This window comes from Vombatus ursinus, unplaced genomic scaffold (genome assembly GCF_900497805.2).
Source record: "Vombatus ursinus unplaced genomic scaffold, bare-nosed wombat genome assembly UNPS02014775.1, whole genome shotgun sequence".
NCBI classification, from domain to species: Eukaryota; Metazoa; Chordata; class Mammalia; order Diprotodontia; family Vombatidae; genus Vombatus; species Vombatus ursinus.
This window is the reverse complement of record NW_020954553.1, coordinates 16,428,081-16,455,315: the sequence shown is the minus strand read 5'-3', so window position 1 is coordinate 16,455,315 and position 27,235 is coordinate 16,428,081. Positions and strand designations below refer to the sequence as shown.

General features: G+C 37.8%; 1 protein-coding gene across 1 annotated transcript in view; it reads right to left on the bottom strand.

Annotated features, from left to right (window-relative positions):
- Positions 1 to 27,235, bottom strand: part of CSMD2 (CUB and Sushi multiple domains 2) — a 914,813-nt gene that overhangs the window by 365,357 nt on the left and 522,221 nt on the right. Inside the window, exons 10-12 of the mRNA XM_027864466.1 lie at positions 19,802 to 19,923; positions 8,592 to 8,695; positions 2,776 to 2,888 (exon numbers count right to left, since the gene is read on the bottom strand). Coding sequence (XP_027720267.1) covers positions 2,776 to 2,888; positions 8,592 to 8,695; positions 19,802 to 19,923 — 339 coding nt within the window. The remainder of the gene's footprint in view (positions 1 to 2,775; positions 2,889 to 8,591; positions 8,696 to 19,801; positions 19,924 to 27,235) is intronic.

Sequence of the window (27,235 nt, the reverse complement as noted above, 5' to 3'; positions counted from 1 at the left end):
TCAGCCTCCCTGGGCAGTTTGTATATATATGCATATGTGCAAAACTCATTTTCTTTCTCTCTTATTCTCTATGTCTCTTTCCCTTATTCTACCCATTTGCCTGATTCCTGTTTTCTTTTTCATCTTTGTCTAAAACATAAGCACATGATATGCTCTACCATCTTCCATCAGGTCACATGACTTTTGGGTGATCTTCCCTACTCCCTGTCATATAATAAAGACCAAAGATAACACTACCCATCACCTGTCTGAGTGGGTCATTTTGCAATCTATAGAAATTCTCCCTCAAAGTGGTTCCTGAATTGGGCCCTGAAAGAACAAAGGGAATTAAACAAGTGAAGATGGGGAAGAGGATAAATTCTAAACATACAACTAAGAATGAACAAAGGCACAGAAGTAGGAGAGGGCAGGAAGAAAACAAAGGATAGAAAGCAATGTGCTTGCAACATCAAATATGTAGGGGGAAGCAATATGATACAAGGCTGCAAAGACAGGATGGAACCACATGGTGGAGAGCTTTAAAAGCCAAAATTATAAGTTTACATTTTATTTGTTGGACAGTGGGAAGTACGTGAAAAGTTTTGAATAGAGAAGTTTCAGAAGTTTTAGGAAGATCATTCAGTCAGTTATGTAAAGGAATCACTACAGAAATACAGAGTGGAGGCAGCAGACCTTAGCAGGACATTATAGAAGTCTAGATGAAAAGTGATGAGGACCTAAACTAATATGCTACCAGATGAAGTAGAAAAGAGACAATGGGAACGAAATTGCTCAGGTACTAAAAACTAATTGAATTGGAGAATGATGGAATGTGAAATGATTCTGAGCAAATGAACCCGCGTGATTGAGAAGATAGTGGAACAACAATATATAGAGAAGTTATGGAGAGGGTCAAGATTTGTGGGAAAGATGACAAATTACATTTTGGACTCATTGAACTTGAGGATTTGGTGGATATCCAGGTGCAACTATTAGCAAGCGGCTGGAAATATGGGACTAGACTTCTAAGGAAAGGACTGGAGTGGAGACAAAGATATTGTGACTCATCGTTAGTAGTCTTTCTCAATTCCTTAGTCTCCTTCACCACACGTTGTTTGGATTTGCTGTTTTTACCTCCATAACATTTCTCACATTTGAGTCCTTCTCTTTATTCATTATCTCAACCACTATTTTAGTTCAGGTTTGTATCAACTCACACCCTAAGTTACTGCCATAGCCTCCTAATTGGTCTCACTCCCTCAAGACTCTTTCCTCTCCAATCCATCCCTCACACATCTACCAAAGGGATTTTTTCTTAAGCCAAAATGACCATATAAGTAGCCTAATAAATAAACTATTGCCTCTAGAATCAAACATAAAATCTTCTGTTTGGCTTTTAAAACCCCTTCACAATCTGGCCCCAACCCATCTTTCCAGTCTCACTATGTATTATTCCCCTTTCTACACTCTATAACCTACCTAAACAGACCTTCTCTCTGTTCTTCATATACAATACTCCATGTCCCATCTCCTTGCATTATCTTTTCCAGGAGGCCTTTCCTAATGCCCCCAACTGTTAGTGGTCTCCTCACCAAACTATGATGTATTTAACTATTTTGTATGTATTTATATTTGTTCACCTTTTATACTTAGAGATCTATTTATTGTTTCCTTCCTCCCACAGGGATGGGGTAGGTGGGGTAAAGTGGGAGGAAGAAACAACAGCATAGTGCCTAGCACAGTGGCTTACACAAAGTATGTACTTAATAAATAATTTTTGATTAATAGCCTTTACAATGGCCATCCCCTGTGCATAGAATTCACTCCTTCTTTACCCACACCTCAAGGAATCCCTTTCTTTCTCCCCATACAGCTCAAGCACCAAACTTGAAACAAAGCCTTTCCTGATTCCATCAATTGCTAATTTCCCCCTTTCCTAATAACTTGCATTATTGGTATTATAATATAAATAATACAAACTGTAATTGTAATACAAATATCTTGTAATTATTTTGTACTTTTCTGCATATGTGTGCATATATATATATACATATATGTGTATATTTACATATACATACACATATGTATAGGTTGTTTCCCCCAATAGAACATAAACTCCTTGATATAAGGAATTGTTTCATCCTTTGTTTCGTATCCCTAGCACATAGCACAGTGTCTGGTACATAATATCAATCAATAAACATTTATTAAGTGCCTACCATGTTCCATGCACTGTGTGCTACTACAAAAAGAGACAAAAGACAGTCCCTGCCCCACAGTAGGCTCTTAATAAATATTTGTTGACTGACTGATTATTAATCTTTGTAGAGGTGACAACTGCAGTCATGGGATCACCAAATGAGAGAGTAAAAAGAGAGAAAAGAAGAAGATCATGGATGAAAACTTAGGGAACACTCATTTAATTGCCAGAAAAAGGATGAGAAGCCAGGAAAGGAGGCATAGAAGAAGTCAGAAAGGAAGAAGAAACATGAGAGCGTTTTATTAAAGAAGCCAAAAAAGGAATTCACCAAAAGAAAAGGATGGTCAATAGTGTCAAATGCCATAGAGGGTTCAGAAAGGATGGTGAAAGAAAAGGATGACTGGATTTATTAACAAGATTTGAAAACTAATGCTCAGAGTACTTTGTTAACTCATAAGGATAGGATGAATACCCAGATCTCTAGACTCAAGTCCAATGCTTTGACATTACCCTGGAATTTACTTCTCTTTTAGACCTGGCCCCCCACCCCCATCAATCATTTCATCCACAGGGAAAGGAACCCCTAAATGTATTACCTTCATAGGAAGCTTTGAATCCCAGTGAGCTGCTACTGCTGTCTGTCTGGAAGAGAAGCCACATTTGATGGTTGGTGCTAACAATCAGATCTGGGACGGTGTTGCCTGTTAAACTGTCAGGAAAGAGAGAGATTGAGAGATGTGATCTCCCCACAGTTTTTACCTGAACAAAATTTCATCAAAACTAACTCCTTCTCAGAGGCTGTACCTTAGTGCTTACCTGCCAAGGGACAATCCATGTGCCTTCCATAAAAATCAACGTTCATAACTGTGATTGAACTCAAAGTAGAATATGGAATGGATGGGGCAGAACCCAGGGACGAGAGGTGCTAGACTTTACATTGCATTTCCCAGGTCAGTCTGATGACTTGGAGAGAATTCATACAAGTAAGAGCTGAATGTTTGGTCTGTATCTGCACTAGCTTTTTGAAAGGGATATAAACAGTCAAGTCTACCCAAGTTTTGTGTCCATAACCATGTATAATGTTTTGGTTTGTTCTTAGAAGGGCACTGCACAATGGGAAAGAACCATAGAAACTTTCCCTTACTCACAATTTGTCATTTGTGACAATTGTCACAATTTGTGAGTTTTTTTCTCAGACTGCCATAACAACAGATTAAATGCAGCTTGGGTAATAACCTCAAGGGTTGGAAGCCCTTCTTGCTACCAAGCTATACACAAACAGAGGCATACACAAGCACACATGTGCTCCCACCACCACCACAGATATACATCCCTACTGCTGATTTCTGAAACCTAAGAAAAATCTTTCCATTATCTAGTGAAAGATAAGACTGAAAATTCTAATTTTCCAAGGACAGAGAAGGAGAGGGCTGACATGACAAGCAACATCAGATTATTTTCTGAGAGCAATGGACGCCTACAGAAGGGCAGTGGGGGGAAGGGTGCTATTCAAAAGGGACTGTGTAATTCAATTAATTAAATATTAATTATTTAATTCAACAACATTTATTAAGGCACTGAAGATATGACATATACTCTCAATTAATGTATAAATTAATAGGTCCCAATGTATACAAATAATTATAACAAAGAGTGAGATAGTCAATCAGTAATCAATAAGTATTTGTTAGGTGTTTCCTATCTGCTGGGCACTACAGAAATACAAAGCAGTGGTCCAGGAAAAATGCTTCGAGAAAATTGAGGAGGCAGAGATCACTTTCACCTATGAGGAAGTAAAGGCAACATACAGGAGGTAACATCTAAGTTAGGCCTTGATATAAGAGATATAAGAGAAAGATTTCAACAAACAAATATGAAAAAATAATCTCATCTAGTTCAACAGGAATTTGATCTATAAAATACACAGAGAGGGATATAGTGGGGAGGAATGGTATGAGGTAAGACTGGAAAGCTGAGCTGAGGTAGTCTATGATAGCTCTTGAATACTGGAATCAGAAGTTTCTATTTTATTTGATAGTTACTAGTAAACTACAGAATGTAGTGCTAATATAATGGCACTGTATTATAGAGATTACTCAGCAAGTATGAGGGGGAAGATGAAGACTTCAGTTTTGGATACGATGAGTTTTAAGGTGCCAGTGGGAACATCCAGGTAGGGATGTTGGTAAGTACAGGATTATGTTTCTGGGGATATTACAGCAGATATTTTTTTTGGAGTCACTTGCATCGAAAAGATAATTGAAGCCATCAGAGTGAACAGAATCACCAAAGGAGAGAAGGTACAGAAAGAAGAGAATATCCAGTACAGTACCTTAAAGGCTACTCAACTCTTTTTTCTTAAGGGGCATGAAGGACAGAAGCAGGATGAAGACCTAGGAAAATAATGGTTGGGGACTATTGAAAATGACAAAAAAAAAAGGGTCAAGAATGATGAGGATAGTAAAAGGGTCACTGAATATAATAATAAGGATAACAGTGACCAGAAAGCAGTTTTAGTAGAGTGATGAGAACTAATGACAGATTTCATAGGGTTAAGCAATGAGTTGAAGGTAAGGAAGTTAGAAGCAGTGAGTGTAGATGACTTTCCAGAATTTTGAAAGGAAAAGAATAAATGAATCATATATAGAGAACTAGAAGTCACCTCAGAGATCATCTAATTCAATCACCTCATTTTATAGATGAGTAAACTGACACCCAGGAGAGTAAATGACTTGCCAAGAATCACACACTGAGTAAGTAAGGATCAGCCAGGGTGGGCACCCAGGGCTGCTGTTCTTTTTGTACTATCATGCCGCCTCCAAAGCAAGAAAAGAGAAAAATAGTTTGAAGGGTTGGCAGTGTCAAGAAAAAAATTATTATTTTCTTTAGGATATGGGATAATTATGATCTGAGATGGGCCCAATAGACAATTGTTTAACAACTGAAATAAACTCAAACTGCACATTATACAAAGCCTTTTCTTTAGCCCAAACAGCCTAGTACCATAAAAAAAGATCTTAGGCTTCACAAAGCAATATGTATAAATGAATGATTAAAGTATCTATATAATAACAATACCTTGGATAACAGGGGCTTTCAAAGACTTCAGAGAAAATTTATACCAAATTAAGTATTTTTCAGAAGATTCTACTTATAAAGTTTATTTATTTGCTATGGTCTTCATTTTATATGAATTTAGGCATACCCTAGTGTGAATTTGTGCTAACCAATATTTTATAAATCCATCATAATAAATCGAACTCCACCAGAAAGTCACAAAACCCCACCAAAACACTGTTTGGCTAATTGTTTACTTAAAACATTGCTCCTATAGAACCTGTGGACAATGACACCTCCATCATAAAGTCTGTGATATAGAAGAAGAAAAGCCAGGCATAGTCTAAATGGAACAAGTCAGGCAAAGCCTCATGGTGCAAATTTTAGGAGAACAGATTTCGAAAGGTTCAGAGAAAGGGTAGGATCCAATGTACTGATATTTTGCAGGGGAAAACAGTCTAAGAAGAAAGAGAAAATCTTCAAAAATGAAATTCTGAAGAGACAAGTAGAAATATTACAGGGCAATTCAGTCTAAGAGGGATGAAAAACTCTACAGAATGAAATTCTGAAGACACAAGCAGAAATGATTCTAGTAATAAAAAAGGAGCTGCCTAAAGACTCTACTTTAAATAGAGAAAGAATAGATGTTTAAAAGAAGATAGTAGCAACAGCAAGTTAGCTACAGATGAATATAAAAGAATAGTAGAGTCTATAAGAATAATACCACAAAAGATAAACAATAAAATGAGGCAATAATCAACAACAAAAAGTTTTGTTCTATTCTTTATATACGTTATGCACCAAAAAAGGATCAAATAAAGAATAGGACTGCTTGTCAAGGATGGACTGATTGTGATGAACAACAATGAGAAGGCTGAAGTGACTCAGCTCTTACTTTGGTTCTGTTTTCTTTGTCAAGGAAAATGATCTTTGGACTGGAAAGGATAGATCAAAAATGATGAGCAGGGAATTAAAAAACAAGAAAAGGGGATAGCAGCATCTGTCTTCATATCAAAAGATCACAAAGCTCTAATAAACTGCATCCTAGAGCACCAAAAGAACTTTTAAACATCTAAGAGAATGGACAAAGTATGGCAGAACTACAGAAAAGCAGGGGTGAGTTTTTGTTTTTGTCTCTGCTTAAAGAGAAGCAGGTGGAGTCTGCAAACAAAAGATTCTTGAGATTGATGTGGATGTCAGGCAAAATTCTAGAACACGTTATTACAATTTGTGACAATTTGTGAGCACTTAAAAAGGGAAGCATGGATCACTCAAAGTCAGCATCAAGTACAGATCACACCAGACTGATCTCATTTCGTTTCTTTTTTGTTTTTTTTTAACTAACTAGACTGCTAAAGTTCAGGGGAAGAGTATAGTTAGATTTTAGTAAAGCATTTGACAAAGCCTTTCATAAGAACATTGTGGATAAATTGACAGATTATAGGCCAAAGGATAGTACTGCTTGGTGGACTTGGAAATGGTTGTGCTTTGCTGAATCTTGGCCTTTATCCCTTTTCTTTTTTCTTTTTTTTCTTTTCTTTTTTTTTCTTTTTTTTTTTTTTTTTTTTGCATCACAAGCAAGTCTATAGATTTTAAAGTCTGGAGGTTGCCTAAATTCCATTTTCTCTTTTACATCTTCCCACTTATACAGGTCTTATCCACATCTCCAAAATTTTCTTTCTTTACTCAACTCCCTATTGATTCTTTCCCCCATTGCCATTATCACAACATAGGGAATAGTAACATCCATGTGACATAGTCAGATTAGTGATTCCAAGATAATCAAAGCGCAGGCTATAAAATGACTTTTTCTGTGGCTTCCCTGAAGCAGTCCCCATGTGTGTTTGGCTCCATTCCTGCACAATAGCTGCTGTATCTTGGCTGAAAAAAAAGCAAGATAAAGGGAACTCATTTAACTTAAGGAAGAAAAAAGTACTTTAGGAAGTCTGGGGTCCGTGAAGGGCAACAGAGAGAAAGTAAGGATAACTCAGAGCAAATCCATCCTTTTGCAAGACGTACATCTTGAAATGGATAAGATTTCAGTGGCATAATTTTCATTCATAAAGGGCAGAAATGTCAGACTGACCACAGCACTCAGTTCATTGGCACCAAAACCCCTAGAATGTAAATAACCTAATCAGAGACTCAATAGCAGATCTCAAAATCTATAATGAACAGAAAAGACAAGAATTAATAAGAAAGAAGTGTATATGAGAAGTTCTAGAAGAGCACCTCCAGTCAGGAAGTCAGTCTCAATCCTTTCTCAGTTCTGCTTTGAACTACCTTGGAGGCAAGACATCTCCTAACATTTAGTACTCTTCGATCACAACTGAAGTGAGTGGTACAAACAAGCCAAGAGCAATCAGATGAGCTATGCTTTAATTTGATGCCACCTTAAACAAGTCACTTAAATCTGGAATGCTACAGATGTCAAATGGGCATGGTCTCGAATTTCTACTTCTTTGAAGTACTTGGGGTTAAAGGGGTAAAGGAGTTGATTTCTAAGAAAACAGCAAGTGGAAGATGGGGAGAGAAGCCAGGGGCTCCTAAGAAAGAAATTATAATACATTCTAACAATTACTGTCTATATTAGCTATGAGTGGCTATTCTTAGCTTACATTTAAACCTATATTACAGAATGTAGAATCCTGAAAATAGTGACTCCTCCAGGTCTTAAGCTGGGCAAGAGAAGACAAAGTCTCAGCAGTCTGACACTGACTTTCTCTAATGTGAAGCTGTGTATTTCTTATGAGGAAAGAAATTAAGCCCAAGCACATAAAGCAGAAACTAAGTTTAGATGTGAATTGGCAAAAGGGAAAAAGTACCACACCTTCAGTATGAAAATAGAACATTTAATTAGCCGATATTACTAAACTTCAGGACAAATGAACAAAGATTTTCACATCCAAGTTGGACGATACTTTTAATGACATCAAAGAGGGAAAATCTGCCCATCCAAAAGGTAGGGGAAAATGGAATAAAAAGCCAAATCAAATTCAGAGAAATCCAATAAATCTTTCCTCTTATCACTAACCAAGAGGCTATTCATTTTCATTTAAACTCAGATGTGTAGCCTTTGTTCAGTGGGGGCAGAGGTCGACAAAACATTCCTAAAAACAGGGCACTCATCTCTCACAGGCATCAACCATTTAATGAAACTGGCCTGGAGATCAGGCCAGTTTTTTTCTAGAGCAAAAAGCATAGTACTAAACAGCTGAAAAACTCCCCCATTCCCTAACAGACATCAGGCTTATTCTGCCTAAACCCATTTCTCCCAATAACACTGCTAAGCACATCTTTCCCCAGCTAGTTTTTCTCTTTCTACAACCCTGGTGGGAAAATAAGTTTTGCTTACACATAGAGAACCGTTTTCTGGTCCCCATCCTGCCCACCATCCCCCACAGTCAGCGTGTCATAGCCTCTTTCCAGGTCAAATTCCTCAAAAGTGAGCTTGATCACCTGTGGGAGAAACACATTAATTAGTATCAGAATATGAGCTGTGGCAGTGAGATTTCTCTGGTTATCATTTTTAAAACATTTTTTAAATAAGCAAAAGCTTCCAACTCAGAAAATGCTAACCATTTTCCTCTTTATACTGATAGGTAGCTATCCCTGATAACTACAAACATTACTGAAGCCATCCTTTAGATTTCTCATTCAGAGATTATAGTTTTCTGGGTTGTCTTTATTGATATAGGTCTAGGACAGGAACTGTGATTTCACAGGTAGAAGAAACTTCTGAGTGAGAAGAATTCCTCTACCCTTACAGAAGACTTCCTCTACCCTACAACCCTTTCTGGGTTGTCTTTATTGATATAGGTCTAGGACAGAACTATGATTTCACAGGTAGAGGAAACTTCTGAGTGAGAAGACTTCTTCTACCCTTCCTCAGCACCTTCCCTGCAACTTAAGCGACTTGCCCAGAGTCACACAGCCAAGATTGCAAGCAAGATGTAACCCAGGTCTTCCTGACTCCAAGGCCAGCTGTCTATTCTAGGTAAACCATGCTACACTCCACTATCTGGATCCTTGCTCAACAGACAATGATCTTTCCAGAACCTCTTACTATTTTCAAAGGTCTTCATGGTAAACTAGGATCATTAAGGGGGTATATTGGTTTGGTCCCGCAGATAGTAAATTGAAATTCCTGTGAGTCTGGTAACAATGTTCATGTAAAGTGTAGAATCTGCAATCCCCTGACCAAAAATAATCAGCAAAGGCCATTTCATCCATCCTGAAACATTCACAACCATCCTATTTTTCTAGATTTTCATGGAAAGAAATAGCCTAATATGTCCCTTAACCTGGTATAGGCCATGAAGAAGGTCTTATTTATGGCTAGCAAAGATCTCCTCTTGTTTATTATATTTGGTCTATTCCTCAGCAGAAATAGGAGACAACTTGTCACCAAACATTTTATGTTACATTTCACAAATTTAACATTAACACTGTCTTTCTCTGACCTAAAGAAAGTTCTTCTTCAGGTACTCCTTCCCAATCTTGACTTGACCCTGCTTTTCCTAACATCTTCTTCACTTTCCCTCAGGATTAAAATCTATCTAACCAAGATCTATCAAGTGCCTATATGAAGCCAAGGCAACATAAAGGAGGCCAACTCCCCAAGTCTCATAGAAAAAACTCTTACAGGTGTCATAATGGCATCTTTTTCAAGTTGGCACTACCCTGATTGAAGGTGGATTGCCAGGATGTGCGATAACTCTGGAGTTCTTGGAATTGTAGTCCAAATTTAGGTAGGTGCTATCTATTTCTCTATTTTGCTTAGTTCAGAGTTCTTTATTTAGTTGGTATCCCAACTATACATGTTAAATGAGGAACTGGCATCCAAAAAAATAGTTTCCACCAATTACTTTTTTAGCTAATGATTTTGTTTTCTATTCCTTTACCTAATTAATTTCACCTTCCATTTTCCTCATCTAGTACACTTAATACACAGGGGATAACAACTTTAGGCAAATAAATCCTTTCCCCATCTGTCTCAAAGATCTCAAAATGGAACCATTTATAAGGTCCCTCACCCTTTCCAGACCCTTTTATAAGGTTGTATGTCCCCAACAAGAAGTGTTCCAAGACCCTATAGTTCAAATTGATTTCTACTTTTCTATATGTGTTCTATGCCTCATGTAAGTCATAAAATAACAGAATATCAGAGCTAGAAGGGACCTTAAAGAATGTTTAGATGAAACCGCTACTTGAAACATGAATCCTTCTTATAAAATTCCAAATTTTCATGCTGCCTCTGTTTAAATTCTTCCAGAGATAGGGAATTCAAATAGATTATAAGTTCCTTTAATGTAAACAATGTCTTTTCTTTCTCTTCCAGTTTGTCCCTATCACAGGTAAGATGTGGTTATTACTCCACCACAAGCCCAGGACACATGAAGTGAATAAATTCAGGTTATGATCTCCTTGATGGTTTGTTAATGAACACAGAAAATGCACAGAATCTAAAGGTCTAGTCCAATATATGCTCAATAACTCCCTCTACAATATTACTAACAAATGGTTATCCAATCTCAGAATGAAGACTTCCAACTGAAGGGGAAACCACCAACTCTCAATGCAACTTTTGGGTTATGAAGTACATGTTGATTCGTTAATAAAAGGAATACTTGGATAGGTAGTATAGTCTAGAGAAAAGGAGTAATATTGTTTTTGTTTTGTTTTTCTTAAGAGAAAAGCCAACATAATTAAAGAGTGAGGTTTTCATTCTTAAAATCTAGATTACCTGTAAGACCTCTTTGGTAATTTATCAAAGCACATTTTCTTAAAAGCTCTTATGTAACAGTAGCTCCACGATTGGAACACTATTATTAATGTGGGAATGTAATGATAAAATAATGTAATTAACACAAAGAACACAGTGCTCTACAGTGGCACACATCATTAAGTGAACCAGTCATTTATGTAAACTGCTTTTTAAAGAGTCTGACCCTAATTAAAGAGCTAATTAAATAGGTATAACATATACTATCACCTTCCTGCAGCACTACAAGATCCCTCATGTAATATTTATTTATGAAACTTTTTCTTCTTCTATGCTTTTGGTTAAATCCTGAGGTTTCTTTAATGTGTCATTAATTAATTGTCCCATAAGGCTATTATAAGGATCAAATGAAATAATGTATGTAAAGTACATTACAAACCTTAAGAACTACATAAACATCAGCTATTATTATGAATAAAAATAATGGTACATGATGATAAACCAGAATGGCAGTGTAGTGTAGCAAAAAGAAAGCTAGCCTTGGAGACAGGAAGATCTAGGTTCACGTCTCACCTCTGATACATCTTGGCAGTGTAACTGGGTAAATGACAACCTCTCAGTATCCCAGATAACTTGCTAAGGCTATAAGTTGCATGGCATGGCTCTATCTGCATTGTAATGAATTTTTTCAACCACATATCAAATGAAATCAAAATTCTGGTTTAAAAAAAGGCTAATTTTTGAATCGAAGAAATAATCACAGAATCATAGATTTAAAAGGGACCTCAGGAATTCAACTCATTTCCAAACAAAAATCCCCTTTACAACATATCTAATAAGTAGATATACAGCCTTTGCGTAATGACCTCAAGTGAAGGGGAATGCAATATTATGGTAACCCCTTTCATTTTTGGATAATAAATTTTTGACGTTCTTTTTTGTTAGGAATTTAATCATCAATACAATATGAATGTTTCAATATACAAAAACCAACCCAAAAAGAGGATCAAAATGATGAACTTCTGTTAACAGTTTTCATACATATTAAATTTAACATATTAAATTTTCAGTAACAAAACTATGTTTTGTCCCCTTCTGAATTTTTCTGTGTATATTTGAAAATATTTTATCAATATTTTTATCATATCTCTATCATTACCCATTTACTCACAACCCCCCTCCAGATACCTCCCCCCATGGAATTCCTTCTTTTTAAAAAAATAAATGCAGTCAAGCCAAAAAAAAAATAAATAAAAGCTTTAGTTTTCTTTGAAAATATATCTCATTTTGTACCACTACTTCATCACATTTTTGCCAAGAGGTGGGCAACATACTTTATCATGAGTCCCTGCATTTAACAGGGTTCTGAAATTTATCAAAATTATTTTGTCTTACATTATTATTGTGGTCATCATGTAAACTGTTCTTCTGGTTCTACTCATCTTAATCTGTATCAATTCATACAAGCCTTCCCATGCTTCTCTGAATTCATAATATTCATCATGTTTTATGGTGTAACAATGTTCCATTACATTCATACTGCACAATTTCTTTAGCCATTTCCCCAATTAATTAACAAGCACTCACATTGTTTCCAATGCTTTGCTACAACAAAAAGTGCAGCCATAAATGTTTTTGTACAAATGAGTCCTTTAACTTTGCTTTTGATTTCTCAAGTATATGCCTAGTAGTGATTTCACTGAGTCAAAGGGCATTTTCAGTTGAGTGACTTTTCAAGCATAGTTCCAAATTGCTTTTTGGAGCAATCTGACCAATTTGCAGATACAACAATGGAGAATGAATATGCCTGTTTTCCCATAGACCCTCCAACAACTGATATTTTCATCTTCTTCTATCTTTGACAATCTGATGGGTATAAAGTACAATCTGAGAGTTTATTAAATTTGTATTTCTCTTATTATTAGTTATTTGATCCATTTTTTCATGTGGTTGTTGACACCTTGCATTTCTTCTTTGAAAAAACTGTTCATATCTTTCCAGGGATGGGGAACCTGTGGCCTCGAGGCCACATGTGGTCTTCTAGGTCCTCAGGTGTGGCCTTTTGACTGAGTCCAAGTTCTATAGAATGCATCATTTATTAAGAGGATTTGTTCTGTGAAGTTTGGATTCAGTCAAAGGGTCACACTTGAGTGAGGTCTAGAGGACCCTAGGAGGCGGTGAGAGAACATTGTAAAGTCTGGTTGTTCTCCATCTCATCAAAAGGAAGGAAGTTGTTGAATCCCATCTCATCCAAGCCCTATGAGCAGCTTGAACAAAGGAGGAAGGTAAGGGAGGAGAGTACTCCTGTTGTTGGTGGTTCTTCCTGCCACCTAGCCCCTTTTAGATGTGTTTTAGGATTAAATAGGGCTGGGGTAGGAGGTGAAGAAAGAAGGTGAAGCACTCTAAAATGTAAAAAAGTAAGAACCATTCTCAGCAGATAAATGGTTAAAGCCCAAGTGGGGAACCTGCAGCTTTGAGGACATTCAAGTAGAGATACACTACGCATGGTGAGACATTTGAGTCTTAAGAGTCTTAAGTCAGTGCTGGAGATAAATATCTAGGAGTTCTCCATATGGCCGAAGCTACAGGAGTAACTGAATTGCCAAGTAAGTCTCCAGAGTTAGAGAGGAAAATGAAGAACAGAACCTCAGGGAACATCAGCCTTCAAAGGTTAAGAACCGGATTAGAAACGAGAGAAATTATTACATGTACAGAAAACAACCCAAACCACTAACATAAGCCAAGAGACAAGAGAGTATTCAACAAGGAGAAGTGGCCAACAGTACCAAAGACTGCAGAGATGTAAAGGAAGATGAGAAATTTTTTAAAAGGCCAATGAATTTAGGATCACAGAATCAGATCTTATAAGGAACCTCAAAGGTCATCAGGACTAAATTCTCATTTAGAAATGAGGAAATACTTGGTGATTAGGAGGTATAGGTGACCTGTAAGAAAATAGTTTCCATACAACGATAGGGATATAATCTAGACTTTTCCATGATTCTTCAATCATGGAAGCCCCTTGGGGTAGAACAAATGTGGAATAAACCTAATTCCTCTTCTATATGACTTCTATGAAAATATTTAAAGATATTGATCATATCCTTCCCAATTTTTATCTTACACAAAGTAAACATCCACAATTACTTCCACAAAACTTTCCTATGGTTATAAGTTCCTTCACTATCCTAGTGGGCCCTCTTGTGGGCATGGTAAATGCCCATCCAAAAATATTGGACAAGCATAAAGCACAATACTTTAGATATGATCTTAAAAAATGTATACAACTGAATTACAATTCTCCTTATTATAGATATCATAAGTATTTCTATTAATGCAGTCTAAGAGTATGTTACTTTTTTATTACCACATCACATGACTGTCTCAAATTGATATTTCAGTCACTGACACTCCCAGGTCTAAAGACGTGGTTCATATGAACCATTATGTATCTTCACCCCAAATTCAACATTATATTTACCCCTATTCAATGGAATTTTACTAGAGTTGTCTCATTATTTCAGTATGCCAAGATCTTTTTTCATTCCCATTCGGTCATCCATTCTATTAGTTATCATTCTCAGCTTTGTGTCAGGTAAAAATTTGATAAGCATGTAATATCTTCATGCAAATCACTGAGAAAAATGTTACACACACACACACACACACACACACACACACACACACAGGGTTATAAGCCAAGGCCAATGGTACTTAAGTAAATATATCCCTCCAGGGTGACATGGATACATCAATCAACATACTTTGCTTCCAGTCAGTCAATCAGTTCTGAATTCTCCTAAGTATATTACCATCTAGTCTACAGCTTTCCAAATTATTCACAAAGATATCAATAAGTCATGTTGCAGATACAGTACCCGGCAAATAATAGGTGTTTAAACCCTTCTTCTTTCCTTCCCCTCTTTCCTGCTTCCCTTTATGCATTGTCTTCTCCCATTAAAATATATGGTATCCTAAAAGTCTTAACTAAGCTTTAATAGCTTAAAACTGCACTAAGAGAGGAAAGGGAATAAGAACTTATATAGCACCTACTATGTGCCAGGCATTGTGCTAAGTGCTTTTTGCAAATATTACTCAGTTTATCCTCACAACAATTATGGGAAGCAGGTGCTATTATTATTCCCATTTTAAAGTTGAGGAGGGTTACACTACTAACACTGCTAATAAGTGTGTGATGCCAGATTTGACCTCAGATCTTCCTGGCCCTAGGCCTACCACGCTATCCATTGCGCCACTAGCTGCCTCTGTACTACCAACAGCCTTGAAGACTTTTGGGATAACCTGTATAAGTTCCCTGAGGACAGGGCCTGTCTTGCTTATTTGCATTTGTATCCTCAGGACATAGCACAGTGCCTGGAACACATTAAGTTCTTAAAAAAGAAGCTGTGGACCTGAGGCCAGGACAAAACAGTCCCTACAACTGTGGACAAACCAAAGTTTACAGTAATCAACAAAGTCCCTGTGCTCCATCTGGACCAAGGAATGATTGTCTTCAACCTAAACCTTCAACTTCTAAACAAAAAGATTTCCAAAAGGTTGTAAGAGAGCTGAAGCTACAAAATGCCAGTGTGGTGACAGTGGCAAACCAATGGGCATCGAAGTAAAGAAGGTAAGTTTCCTGATATTTTGAATCCTTCTCACCAACCCAAGAAAGCTCTACCACTTACTTGTTGTGTAAACTTAAGCAGTTATGTAACATAAGCTTAGGAACTTCTCTAGGCCTCAAGTTCCTCTTTAAAAATTAAGGAGTTTGACTAAGTTTACTCCTAGGAACTCATGAATAATGCACAGCTCTTATGATAGAAAACAAAATCCATAGAGGATTTTACCGTCTCCCCTTCTATCTTCCTTTTTGGGGAGCAGCATATCGTTGTGGAAAAAAGTATTGGATTAGCGTTCGAAGATATGGGTTCACACCCTGGCTCCATCACTAATGTATATGACCACGAGTAAGTCACTTGGCTTCTGGAGGCATCCGTTTCCTCATCCATGAGAGGAGATGGTTGGACTCGAGGTGTTGGGATCATTGTAATATACAGGGCTACAAGGGCCTCAGAGGCCAACTCATCCAAATCCCTTTATTTTAAACATGAAGAAACCAAATCACACAGAAGTTAAGTGTATATCCAAACTCATTCTGAGATGGAAGATTTCAGTCCAAGGCCTTTCTCTTCTCTCTTAATTCAACAGCCCTATGAGGGACACCCCTCCCCATTCTGATTCTGGACATAGTTTACGTGTTGATTCTTACACTAACACTTATTCTCACCAAGTCTCCTCCTTAAGAAGGCTGAACCCTATCCTATTGTTTTCCGTTGCTCCTCTATCCCTTCTGCTTGCTCCAGGGCCGTGTTCTCTGGCCAAATCAGCACCTATCAAACAATGATCATCTTCCAAGGCTCAGCTGAAATCATGGAACTTCTATGAAGCCCACATCTGCTGCGCCAGCAACAATAGCAATGACTACTATTGGGCATTTATTCCTACGGGTCTGTGCTCTTACCACATCAGGCACTTCTTCTACCAGTCCGTCAAAAAACATTTAATAAGTACCTACTACATGCCAGGCACTGTGCTGAGAGCTGGGGATACAAAAAGAGGTAAAAGTCCCTGCCCTCAAGGAGCTCACAATCTAAAGGGGGAGACAATAAGCGAACAATTACATACAAACAAGCTATATAGAGGTATAGAGGATAAATAGGAAATAAATAAGATCGGGAAACTAGAATTAAGAGGAGTAGAATGCAATACTTTTTTTTTTTTTTTGGCTAGGCAATGGGGTTAAGTGACTTGCCCACGGTCACACAGCTAGTAAGTGTTATGGTCTGAGGTCGGATTTGAACTCGGGTCCTCCTAACTCCAGGGCCAGTTCTCTATCCACTGCACCACCTAGCTGCCCCTAAGAATGCAATACTGTGTATGCAAGTTTTATCATCCAGTGCAATTCTTATCCAAATACTTCTATGAATCCTCCAGAGATTCCAACACAGGGTCCTAGAAGCCTATCTCTGGGTCTTTTAGTATTTTATGAGCACCAATGCAACTCTCAGGCTGTCCCTCCATGGTATTTTGACCTCTGTGGATGATGGACCATTTTCTTTTCTCGTCAAACATATCCTTGACAGTGTTATTTTGTGAAGCAGTCTGGTTATAACTACCATATGTCTCTCCATTGCCCTTTGGGAATCTGTAATTTTGATTCTTCTGAGAGTGGATGTTTCATGGTTGACAGCCACATAGCGTCACCAAGAGTACAGTGGTGCTAAAAGGATATATACTGGCATAAGGAACAGCTTTCAATCGCTGAAAATGCCATCAAATTCCTAAATAAAATTTAATCCATCTCCATGCACTAATCTCCGATTTCTTCAGCTAATGAGAATTTCTATTTCTCTTTCTGTTTTGAGAGAAGGGATACCAATTTGTGATTTTATCAGTGTAGAGAATTAACCTGATATGATTTTCCAGTGTGGAAACTTCCTCTCCTGATACAGATCAGCAAATATTCTAACATTTAAGAGTCAGAGAGAGGTACCCAGAACACTGAGACATCAATGACCTGCCCAGGGTCACACAGCCAGGTTGCATCCAAGTGAAAACATGAATCTAGGGTTCCCTAACTCCAAGGCCAGTCCTCTAAACACTATTACCATGCTATCTGTTGAATAAGAGAAACAATAATAATAATAATAAATTATATTACATAGAACTTTACAGTTATGAAATACATTGTGTATGTGTAAAAATACATCACATACACATGTATGTATATGTGCATGTACATGCATATGATATATGTGTATATATATGTATGTATGTATATATACATATACACACACTCCATCTCACTTGAGCATCACAAACACTCTTAGAGGCTAGTAATACAAGTGTTATTATCCACACTTTACAGATGGAGAAAGTGAAACTCAGAGCCTAGATCACTTGCCCAAGATCATAAAGTGAGTAAGCAGTAAAAACAGGCCTCAAAAGCCAAGCCTACTGACTCTAATAGGAGTGCTTTTCCCACTGTTATGTCACTGTTGTTTGGTTGTTCAGTTGTGTCCAATTCTTCATGACCACATCTACCATACTTTCCATGGGATTTTCTTGTTAAAGATGCTGGAGTGGTTTGCCATTTCCTTCTCCAGTGGTTTAAGACAAACAGAAGTTAAGTGACTTGCCCAGGGTCACACAGCTAGTAAGTGTCTGAGGCCAGATACGAACTCAGATCTTCCAAACTCCAGGCCCAGCCCTCTATCCACCAAACCATCTTGCTGCCTTCTCTTCACTAGATTAATGTAGTCCTTAGAGTTTATGTCACTCAACGAGTACTTCCAGTTTTCTAATATTTTGTGTTTCCTTTATGTCTGTTTTGTTTTGACAGTGACACTAAATTCCCTGATGGCAGGGACCTCTGGGCTCCTTTACAACACGAAGCTAAACACTCAGAAAACCCTCAGAACATGAGTTCACTTGCCTTGAATTCTAGCTCACTCCACTATCATGACAGAGAATTCAAGAAGCCTGACAAAAAACACAACGGAGGTCATACCTAGTCTTCTCTTTCTAGGCACAGACACCCTCTCTAAGGTCTGCTTCCATAATATCTGGACTAAAAATAAACTCCCTTTTCTCATCTTTCAAAACCACACAGAGAGGCAGCTAGGTGGCACAGTGGACAGAGCACCGGCCCTGAGGTCAGGAGGACCCGAGTTCAAATCCGGCCTCAGACACATGACACTTGACACGTACTAGCTGTGTGACCTTGGGCAAGTCACTTAACCCCGATTGCTTCACTAAAAACAAAACAAAAAAAAAAAACAACCACACACACACAGGAAGAAGATGGGAAGGGAATGAATTACAACCCCAGTTTGTCGAAAGTCTAAGCTCCTAAGTATCTCATTATATCCCATAACTGTGACAAGCTAGCTATGTGCAATCTAAGAAAGTCTCTTTTTCCCTACCTGTCCAAAATTAACTCCCTGGAGCCTCAATCCTGGTGTCAGTCAAGACAGAATTAAATCCACCCATTGATCATTTTACTCTGGAGCTGCACTCTCACCAAGAACCATTAATAAATGATGAGGTACATGGCTAAGTTTTATGGCAGTACATGGCCAATGTAATAAGTATTAAACAATTACTTTCTGCTTCATTAGATTAAAAAAAAACTTTGACCTGGGGGAACTGGCCCATTTTCTTTACTGCAAGGTCTACTCTGGTCACTCTCCTTAGGGTGAATGTGGGCAGAAAATCACAGCCAATTTACCTAGCAAAAAATAAGTAAACACACACCTAACCCTACTGAACTGGCTGCTCACAGGATTTCCCTCAAGAAGTGACCTTGGTCATCCCCTCGCTTCCAGGCTACATAGCTAGCACATATTAATTTATTTTAAAATTCCTAGAAAAGCAGAAAACACTTTCGCTAGTTCCTCTGGAAAGTACTTCCCTTAGCTTAGATTGTACCGAGCTATAGCTGAATCCCACTTTCTCATTGGCTACAGAGAAAAATTGTTCGGTATCATCCCATATGAATGATGGGTGTTCTCTGGGGGAGGATTCAGGAACACAATATTCACTCCGGAAATCACAAGTTCCTCACGGGCTCCACATCATTCATCCTCTTGTTTCTGAACATACCCAGACCCAAGCTATACTGGACTTCTTTAAGCCCCTCAGAGATTATACAGCCTGGCTCTATTGTCCAGCCCTCATAAATCCTCATGATTCAATCTATCGCATGACTACCCGGCTCACAGTAGCCTCCCTATCATCTGGAAGGCCACCTGATTTGAGGAGTAAAAGAGTCTTACCTTGGCAGGGTTGATTGCTGTAATAACCCATACACAGTGGGCATTGTTGTCATACTGAATGGGGAAGTTAGGGGATGTGATGATGCCTGAAGGACCACGGAGGTGAGCATCACACATTCGAGCTAGAGAGAAGAAATAAAAGAGAGTCATAGGTTAGTGTAATAGCGCAGTCCCCCTTGCCCAGAAGAGACCCATGACACAGCTACAATCTCTCTTTCTGTCAGAAAGGTTCCCCACTGCGATCTTTCCTGCCTCTTTCCTCATATTTTTACCAGACTTATCTTATTGGCACAGTGGTCTATGATCCATAGGAGATCAGGACAAAGAAATTGAGTTGGCAGTTGTTCTACCTGCTACTAAAAAAAAAAAAAAATTAAAAGCCCAGAAGCTCATAAACCACAATTAGACCCTAATGATGTAATAATTCATTGTCCTTCTCCCCACACCCTTTCCACCTCACCCCCAGCCTTCCACATAAACCCCTCAGGCTTTTTGAGGGCCTTCTTTTTCTCTTCAAGGCTATTCAGGATTATTCATCATTCAGTATAACCAGCCCTAACCCAAACCCCATCAAAATAGCCCTAGATGGGAAAGGAGGGAACACAATTTGGGGCCCCCCGAACAAATTAGAAAGAATAGTATAACTACTCCTTTCTACTTGAAGCAGAGAAAGGAACAGAGGAAAAAGCAATATGAAGTGGCCAATTGTTCTGCAATCCTACTCCAGTCACAGAATGCAAGTCACAAAGCCTTCAAGATCTCCCAAGGACTTCAGATATTCACACCCCTGCCCACTCCCCACCTCCCACCTCTGACATGATATGTGTATTTGCCAGCAAAAAAAGGATATTTGATCTTGGAGTAATTTCCAAGAGATATTACTATAAGAATCCGAGGTCCTTAAATCCCAGTTAATCCACCAAGAAAATTTCCCCCCCTTCCTTCTTCTTTCCTCCCTTCTTTAACACAAGCTCCATTGTGATAGATATTGTCAAAGGCCTCAGTGACACACTCCAAAGAGGAGTGCACAAAGAGTGGAAGTGATCATCAGAAGTGGTATGGAGTGTAACCAGAAACACTGCTATATATTTATCACTAAAGCCACATTCTTCTTCATACTCACATAAGTTTAGTTCTCTTGCTTTTTTCAGGTTGAAATATCTCTGATAAATGTGTGATGTTCAAGATACATACAAAATTGATACACATATCTAACAGAATTCCATTCTCCACTAAATAAGTGGTCAAACACATGAAAAGGCAGTTTTCAAAGGAAAAATTCAAATAATCAACAATCAGAAGGAAGAATGAATGAATGGATAATCTAAATTACTAATAAGAAACGTAAATTAAAAAAAAACTGAGGTTTCATCTCACACCTCTTAGATCGACAAAGATGACCAAAAGTTGAAAATATCAAATGTTGCAGGCTATGGAAAGACAGGTACACTACTGCACCAATGGTAGAGCTGTGAATTGATTTAAACATTTCTGAAAACAATTTGAAGTTAAATTTTAAAAAATAGAAAACAATGAAGGAATTTCAAGACAGAGGTAAAGGTCCCACATATAGAGAAATATTCATAGCAGACCTTTTTGTGGTAGTAAAAAACAAAAAAGGAAGTACTTATTATTGATTGGGAAATAGATGAACAAGTTAGGTATATGAATGTAATGGAATATTAATGTGGCATAAGAAATTTAAAGAACCTTGCAGAGACTTATCTGAACTGGTCCAGAACAAAGTTAGCAAAACCAGGAGAGAAACTTACACTATGTCCACAACAATGTAAAGCAACCAACCCTAAATTCTAATCAATGAAATGATTAATCATAATTTTTGAAGAATGATGGTGAAGCATGTCTCTAATCACTAAACAGAGAGGTGGTAGATGATGATGAGGGAAGAGGAGTGTTACTGGGAAGGGAAAGTGATTTCTTTTTAAGTATCAATAAAACATTCTATTTTTTTCAGGCTGAGTCGATGTCTTCTAAAATCTAAATCTAAAATGTAATTGATTACATTGTTATGCATCTAATAATGAGTGCAGATGGGTCTATGTTAGTATAAAATTCCTATATATAATCTTGCTCAACAGAGAAATGGGTTAAGATTACAACCTACCCCTCCCAACACACACACATATAGATATGTCCTCCATCTAGATGTTGCTCCCAGACTCCCTTGAATCAGGCTGCCTGAACTAATCACCTACTAGGGCAAAGAAATCAATTTAACAAATTCTCAGTGCTATTGCCATCAATGAAAGAGTAACTCCAGAGAATCTTGAAAAAAGCACTTTTATCTCTGTCACAAAAGTTTTCTAAAGGCCTTGAAGTTCTCCCTAATCTCTGAATCTTTAATTGCAATTCCTAGGCCTGCAGACCCTAGAATCTCTATTGGATGTCCTGTGTCCTGTTACTCTCTCTATTGCTAGACACAGGTGGGGTCTGTAACATACTTTCATCTATGAGTCCATAGACTAAGCCAAGGTCAATTCTCATCATAGATCATAGTTTACTTCATATATCATAGGACTTAAGGGTAAAAGGGATCTTAGAAATAATCTAGTATAACTCGCTTATTTTATAGCTAAAAACAATGAGGCTCAGAGAGGTTAGTAACTACTAGGGCCAGATTGTAGTCTCCATGCTAGGGTCTTTCCATTACACTGCTAACAAACCCTGAGAAACAAAGCAATTCAGGAGCTCCCTCAGGATTTCTCCAGCCCCACACTGATATAAATAAAGAAAGAGCTATAAAAGAATTATATATCCCAGGCACAGTAAAGCCCTGATCTAAAAGCTGAGGTGCTGACCTGGGAGAAGACACAAGCACTAGACAGGAGGTTGAACACGACAGAATGTTGAGAACATAGTTCTAACTAACAGATCCAGAACTTAGCATGGTGTCTGGCACACAGTAGGCATTTCATAAATGCTTATTGACATGACAACGAGCTTCCCTAGTGCTTTAAGCCTCCAAGGCTCTTCTCTGCAATGACTCTCAAAAGCTGAAGAGAAGACAGGTTTAGTTAAATGTAACTAGTCTTATTCTGGTTCTTGTAAATGCTGTTGCAACACTGCTTCTAGAATGGAAGTACTCTCTTGAGATTGAGATCTCCACACTTTGTAGGTGATCACCAAGCCTCACACAGCACATGTAGTTTTATGGGCTTTAAGGCTACATAAAGTAGTGACAAATGTAATACTTCTGCCATCTTGTCATTTTATGTACTCCAAGGCCCCTGAGAAATCCTGGTATCAATCACCATCTGCGATGAGGCCAGCCTTACATGTGGGCAGAGTAAGGCATTGCTTATATGGAAGGATATCAGAAGTTCCAGCAAGGCCCCAGTGTTCTCATCCCCCTAAGCTGACATTTATAATTCCAATGAAGAGAGCTAAATCCCTTTATTTTTACATAGATTTTTATTGATATCTTCTTTTTACATTTTCTCCAAATCCACTGCCAAATGCCCTCCCATCAAGATATCCCTTTGATCAAAACTAATTAAAATATCAGAAAACTTTGATATTAGATGCAGTGTTCCACACTTGTGGACCTCCATTATTGTAAAGAAGCAAGGGAAAGTGTCTTATCAAAGTTTGTCTTTAGGGTCAAGATTGATCATAACAATTTCACATTGTTTCAATTTTTTTTGTATTTGTCAGTATTCCCATTTATATTATTGTAGTCACTGAGCATATTATTTCCCTGGTTCTGCTTACTTTACTTTTTTGCATCAGTTCATATGAGTCTTTTCATGTTTCTCTACATTCAACATATTTATTTTTTTCATCGATTTTATTTTATTTTATTTTTTTGCTTTTTGGTGAGGCAATCAGGGCTAAGTGACTTGCCCAAGGTCACACAGCTATTAAGTGTCAAGTGTGTGAGGCCGGATTTGAACTCAGGTCCTCCTGACTCTATGGTCAGAGCTCTATCCACTGCACCACCTAGCTGCTTCATTTTCATTGATTTTAGAAGAGATTTTGGGAGAAGTCATCAAGTTCAAATCCTTCATTTCACAGATAGAGAAATCAAAGCAAAAACAGGTTAAGTGACTTGCCTAAGGTCAGAGAGCTATTAAATTTCTGAAGGAGGATTCAGACTCAGTTCTTTCTGCTTCAACATTCAGCATTCGATGTACTACCCTACCTCACTGCCTCATATTTCTTATAGTACAGTAAAATTCCATTTTTGTCATGTATCACAATTTATTTAGCCATTCCACTCATGAACAGGTATCTATTTCTTGTTCTTTGCCACCACTTGCTCTGCTGATAAATATTTTGGCATATGTGAAGCCTACTTTTTAAAAACCATTGATATCCTAGAGGTATAAGCCTACTGATGGAATCTCTAGGTCAAAGAGTATAGACCTTTTCAGTCACCTTCTTTGTACATTTTTTTTGTATATTTTGTATAATTCTAAATTATATCCATCAATTAACTAATTAGTGAATAAAAAACCATTTATTAAGTATTTAATATGTGCTAGGCTCTGCACTAAGTGCCAAACACTCCCTGCCCTCAAGGAGGTCACATTCTAATGGTGGAATAATATGTTAATAACTAGATACATATCAGATATACACAGAATGGAAGGAAAGTAATCTCAAAAGGGAAAGCACTAGCAGTTTGGGAGGACTAGAAAAGGCCTCCTATATAAATTAAGATTTGAGCTGAGACTTGAAGGATACCAGGGAAACTAAGAGACAGAGGTGAGGAGGGAGAATATTTCAAGCATGAGGAACAACCAATGCTATCCATCAATAGTGCCTAAGTATGCCCATCTTTCCACAACTTCCCCAAAATTGACTATTCCCATCTTTTGCCAATTCCCAAATTTGCCAATTTGCTATATCTCTTTAGAGTTCAGTCACTATTTGATTTCCAGTTCCTCTAAGAGGGATCACAATGAAAGCTATTCCCAATCCTAAGCATGGATACTTCAGTTAAGAAAAAGTATCCAAGATGAGATTTGAGCAGAAGAGAAGGAGAGAAAGGATTAGGGGTCTGAGCCCTAAGGAAAAAAGAAAGGGAATAGGGAAAATCACAGAACAAAAACCTGGTGATTCCAAAGGTAAATTTTGCTGGTTTCATCATTTAGTAGGGGGAGACTATCTTCTTCATTGAGTCTTCAAATGTTACTGATTCCAAAAGAGACCAAATTCAAACTTTCTAACAGACAGTGAAAGTCTCAGTATGGAGATCCAAGACACATTTACTATTTCCTTCCTGAACTCATGCTGGGGAAGGAAGATACACTAAGGTGTGCCACCCAACTAGGTCTTATCATTTGAAATTCTTGAATTAGAAATCAAAGATTTCATGGTTTCATTCCTCAAAACACCAAGTGGTGGTGAGGGCCCAAAGACAGGATCATAGACACACTGAATGTCACAATAAAAAAAGACCTTTAGAAAGAATCCACTGATCACCATCAAGGAGGTCAAAAAAATATAGCCACAGAATCGAAAGCCTTGAGGAGGTCAGGGAAAGGTACACCCCAGGGCTTGGTATGCTGTGATGATATGATAGAATTATAGATTGAAAGCACTTGATGGGACTGACGAATACCCAGTCCAAATGTACAGAAGGGGAACAGAAAGGGAAAGGGATTTGTTTTCCAAAGCCATAGAGCCCAATGAGTGACATATGCTAGTCTGGAACCCTGTTCTCTTAACTCCTGAATGCAGGGTTCTTTCTACCCACACTACAATGTTGGATACATTCTGCTCCCTTTTTTGCAGAAGAAAAGTTAATTTGACTTAAAATGTGATATTTTATTTTGATGAGTAATTAACTGGTCATTAAAGTATTTTTCTGATAGTATTAAAAATGTTGCTTAACTCTCTGGGCTATTTCTTTTGTGTGAAGAGGAGGGAAACCTCCCAGGTATCTTCAGAGAGGTACTCAGGAAAGCCTAACTTCTTGGGTTGTCCACTTGTCATGGATACTGTAAATGGAAATCCCTGTTTAGGTATGGATTTAACTAAATGAAATGGCTCCCTGGCATAGTCTTAAGTTTACAATGGGCTTCAGAGAGTCACACAGGAAAAGACAGAAGCCAGAAGACACCAGATATTCTGATTTCTTCTTTAAACATTTACAGATTCCAGGGATTTTATAGGTATGTAACCCCTTATTGTTAATGTTTCCTATACACAGAGGTAGTTTATATACACAAACACTTTATACCATTTGTATATATTGCTAGAGTCCTGGATTTTAACCCTGTGCCAACCTACTGGCTACCATCTTACTCTTATCAGGATTTTTTCAGGATCCTGAAGTCTGCTTTTTTATTCTCTCGGGCACATACACATGATGAGCCAATTCCCTTTCAGTTAGTGCCCAGTCTCTTATTTCTTCCTTTCTTAAAAGTTACTTAACACTTAATAAAAAGTATGATAGTATTCATATCTATTGCTTGCTTATATGGTTAAGTGGAGATTAGCAGGTAATTTGCAGGAAACAGAAACCAAGCTAGTGTGGTTTATGCCCAAGGTTTCATTCTAAGGATCGGAAAGAACAAGTCGCAGTAAGTTTCAAAAAGAAAAACAAAAAGACAGGCAGTAAATAGAAACAGAAGACTAGGAAGGTTGCAGTTTGGGATCAAAGGATATAAATTGAGGGATGGTATGCACAAAGCCAGGTTACAAAAACAATATGAAGAAAGAAAGGAGATGTTACAAAGCATAATGATTTGTTGAAACAAATTGCAAAGAATTGGACTGTGACAATATTTATGGTGGCAATATGCTAAGCATGGCTTTTCTTCTGTTTCATATGAGATGATTACACAATCCTGTGAGTGCAAGAATGCCTCCCTAGAGAACAAATCCTAGTTTGGTGGGATAGCCAGCTCTACAGCATGCAGATTATGCTATGAGTTTATGCTATGATTATGACTTCTAAATGTTCCTTCCTCTGTGATAATCCTCTCCCATCTAATAACAGGCACTAGATTAAGTCCAGTTGACTCCCTGATTGCAGGACATCTAATATTATGTGTACTTCTATTCAAATATTGTTAATGGCAAGGTTCAATGGGTGGAGTTCAGGTTTGAGGTGCATCCACAAGAAAAAGGAATGATGAAAATAACACCACCTCATATTTATATAGCAACTTAGGTTTACAAAGGACATTCCTCATCCTCTAAAGTAGTTAGATTCTTCTTATTCCCATTGTAAAGTTATAGGAACTGAGCTCTATAGAAGTAAAGTAATTTGCTCATGTTTGCAAAGATAATAAATGTCAAGAGAAAACTTAAACTTCATTCTTTTAATTTTAAATGTGGGCCTTTTTCCCAACAAATCATTCTGTAAACCAGAGAAATATGGCAAACAGGACTCACTACAAGTGCTATCATGATGAAAACTATCTCCTTATTTACCAGTTTGCTAAGCAGGTCTGTCTGTGT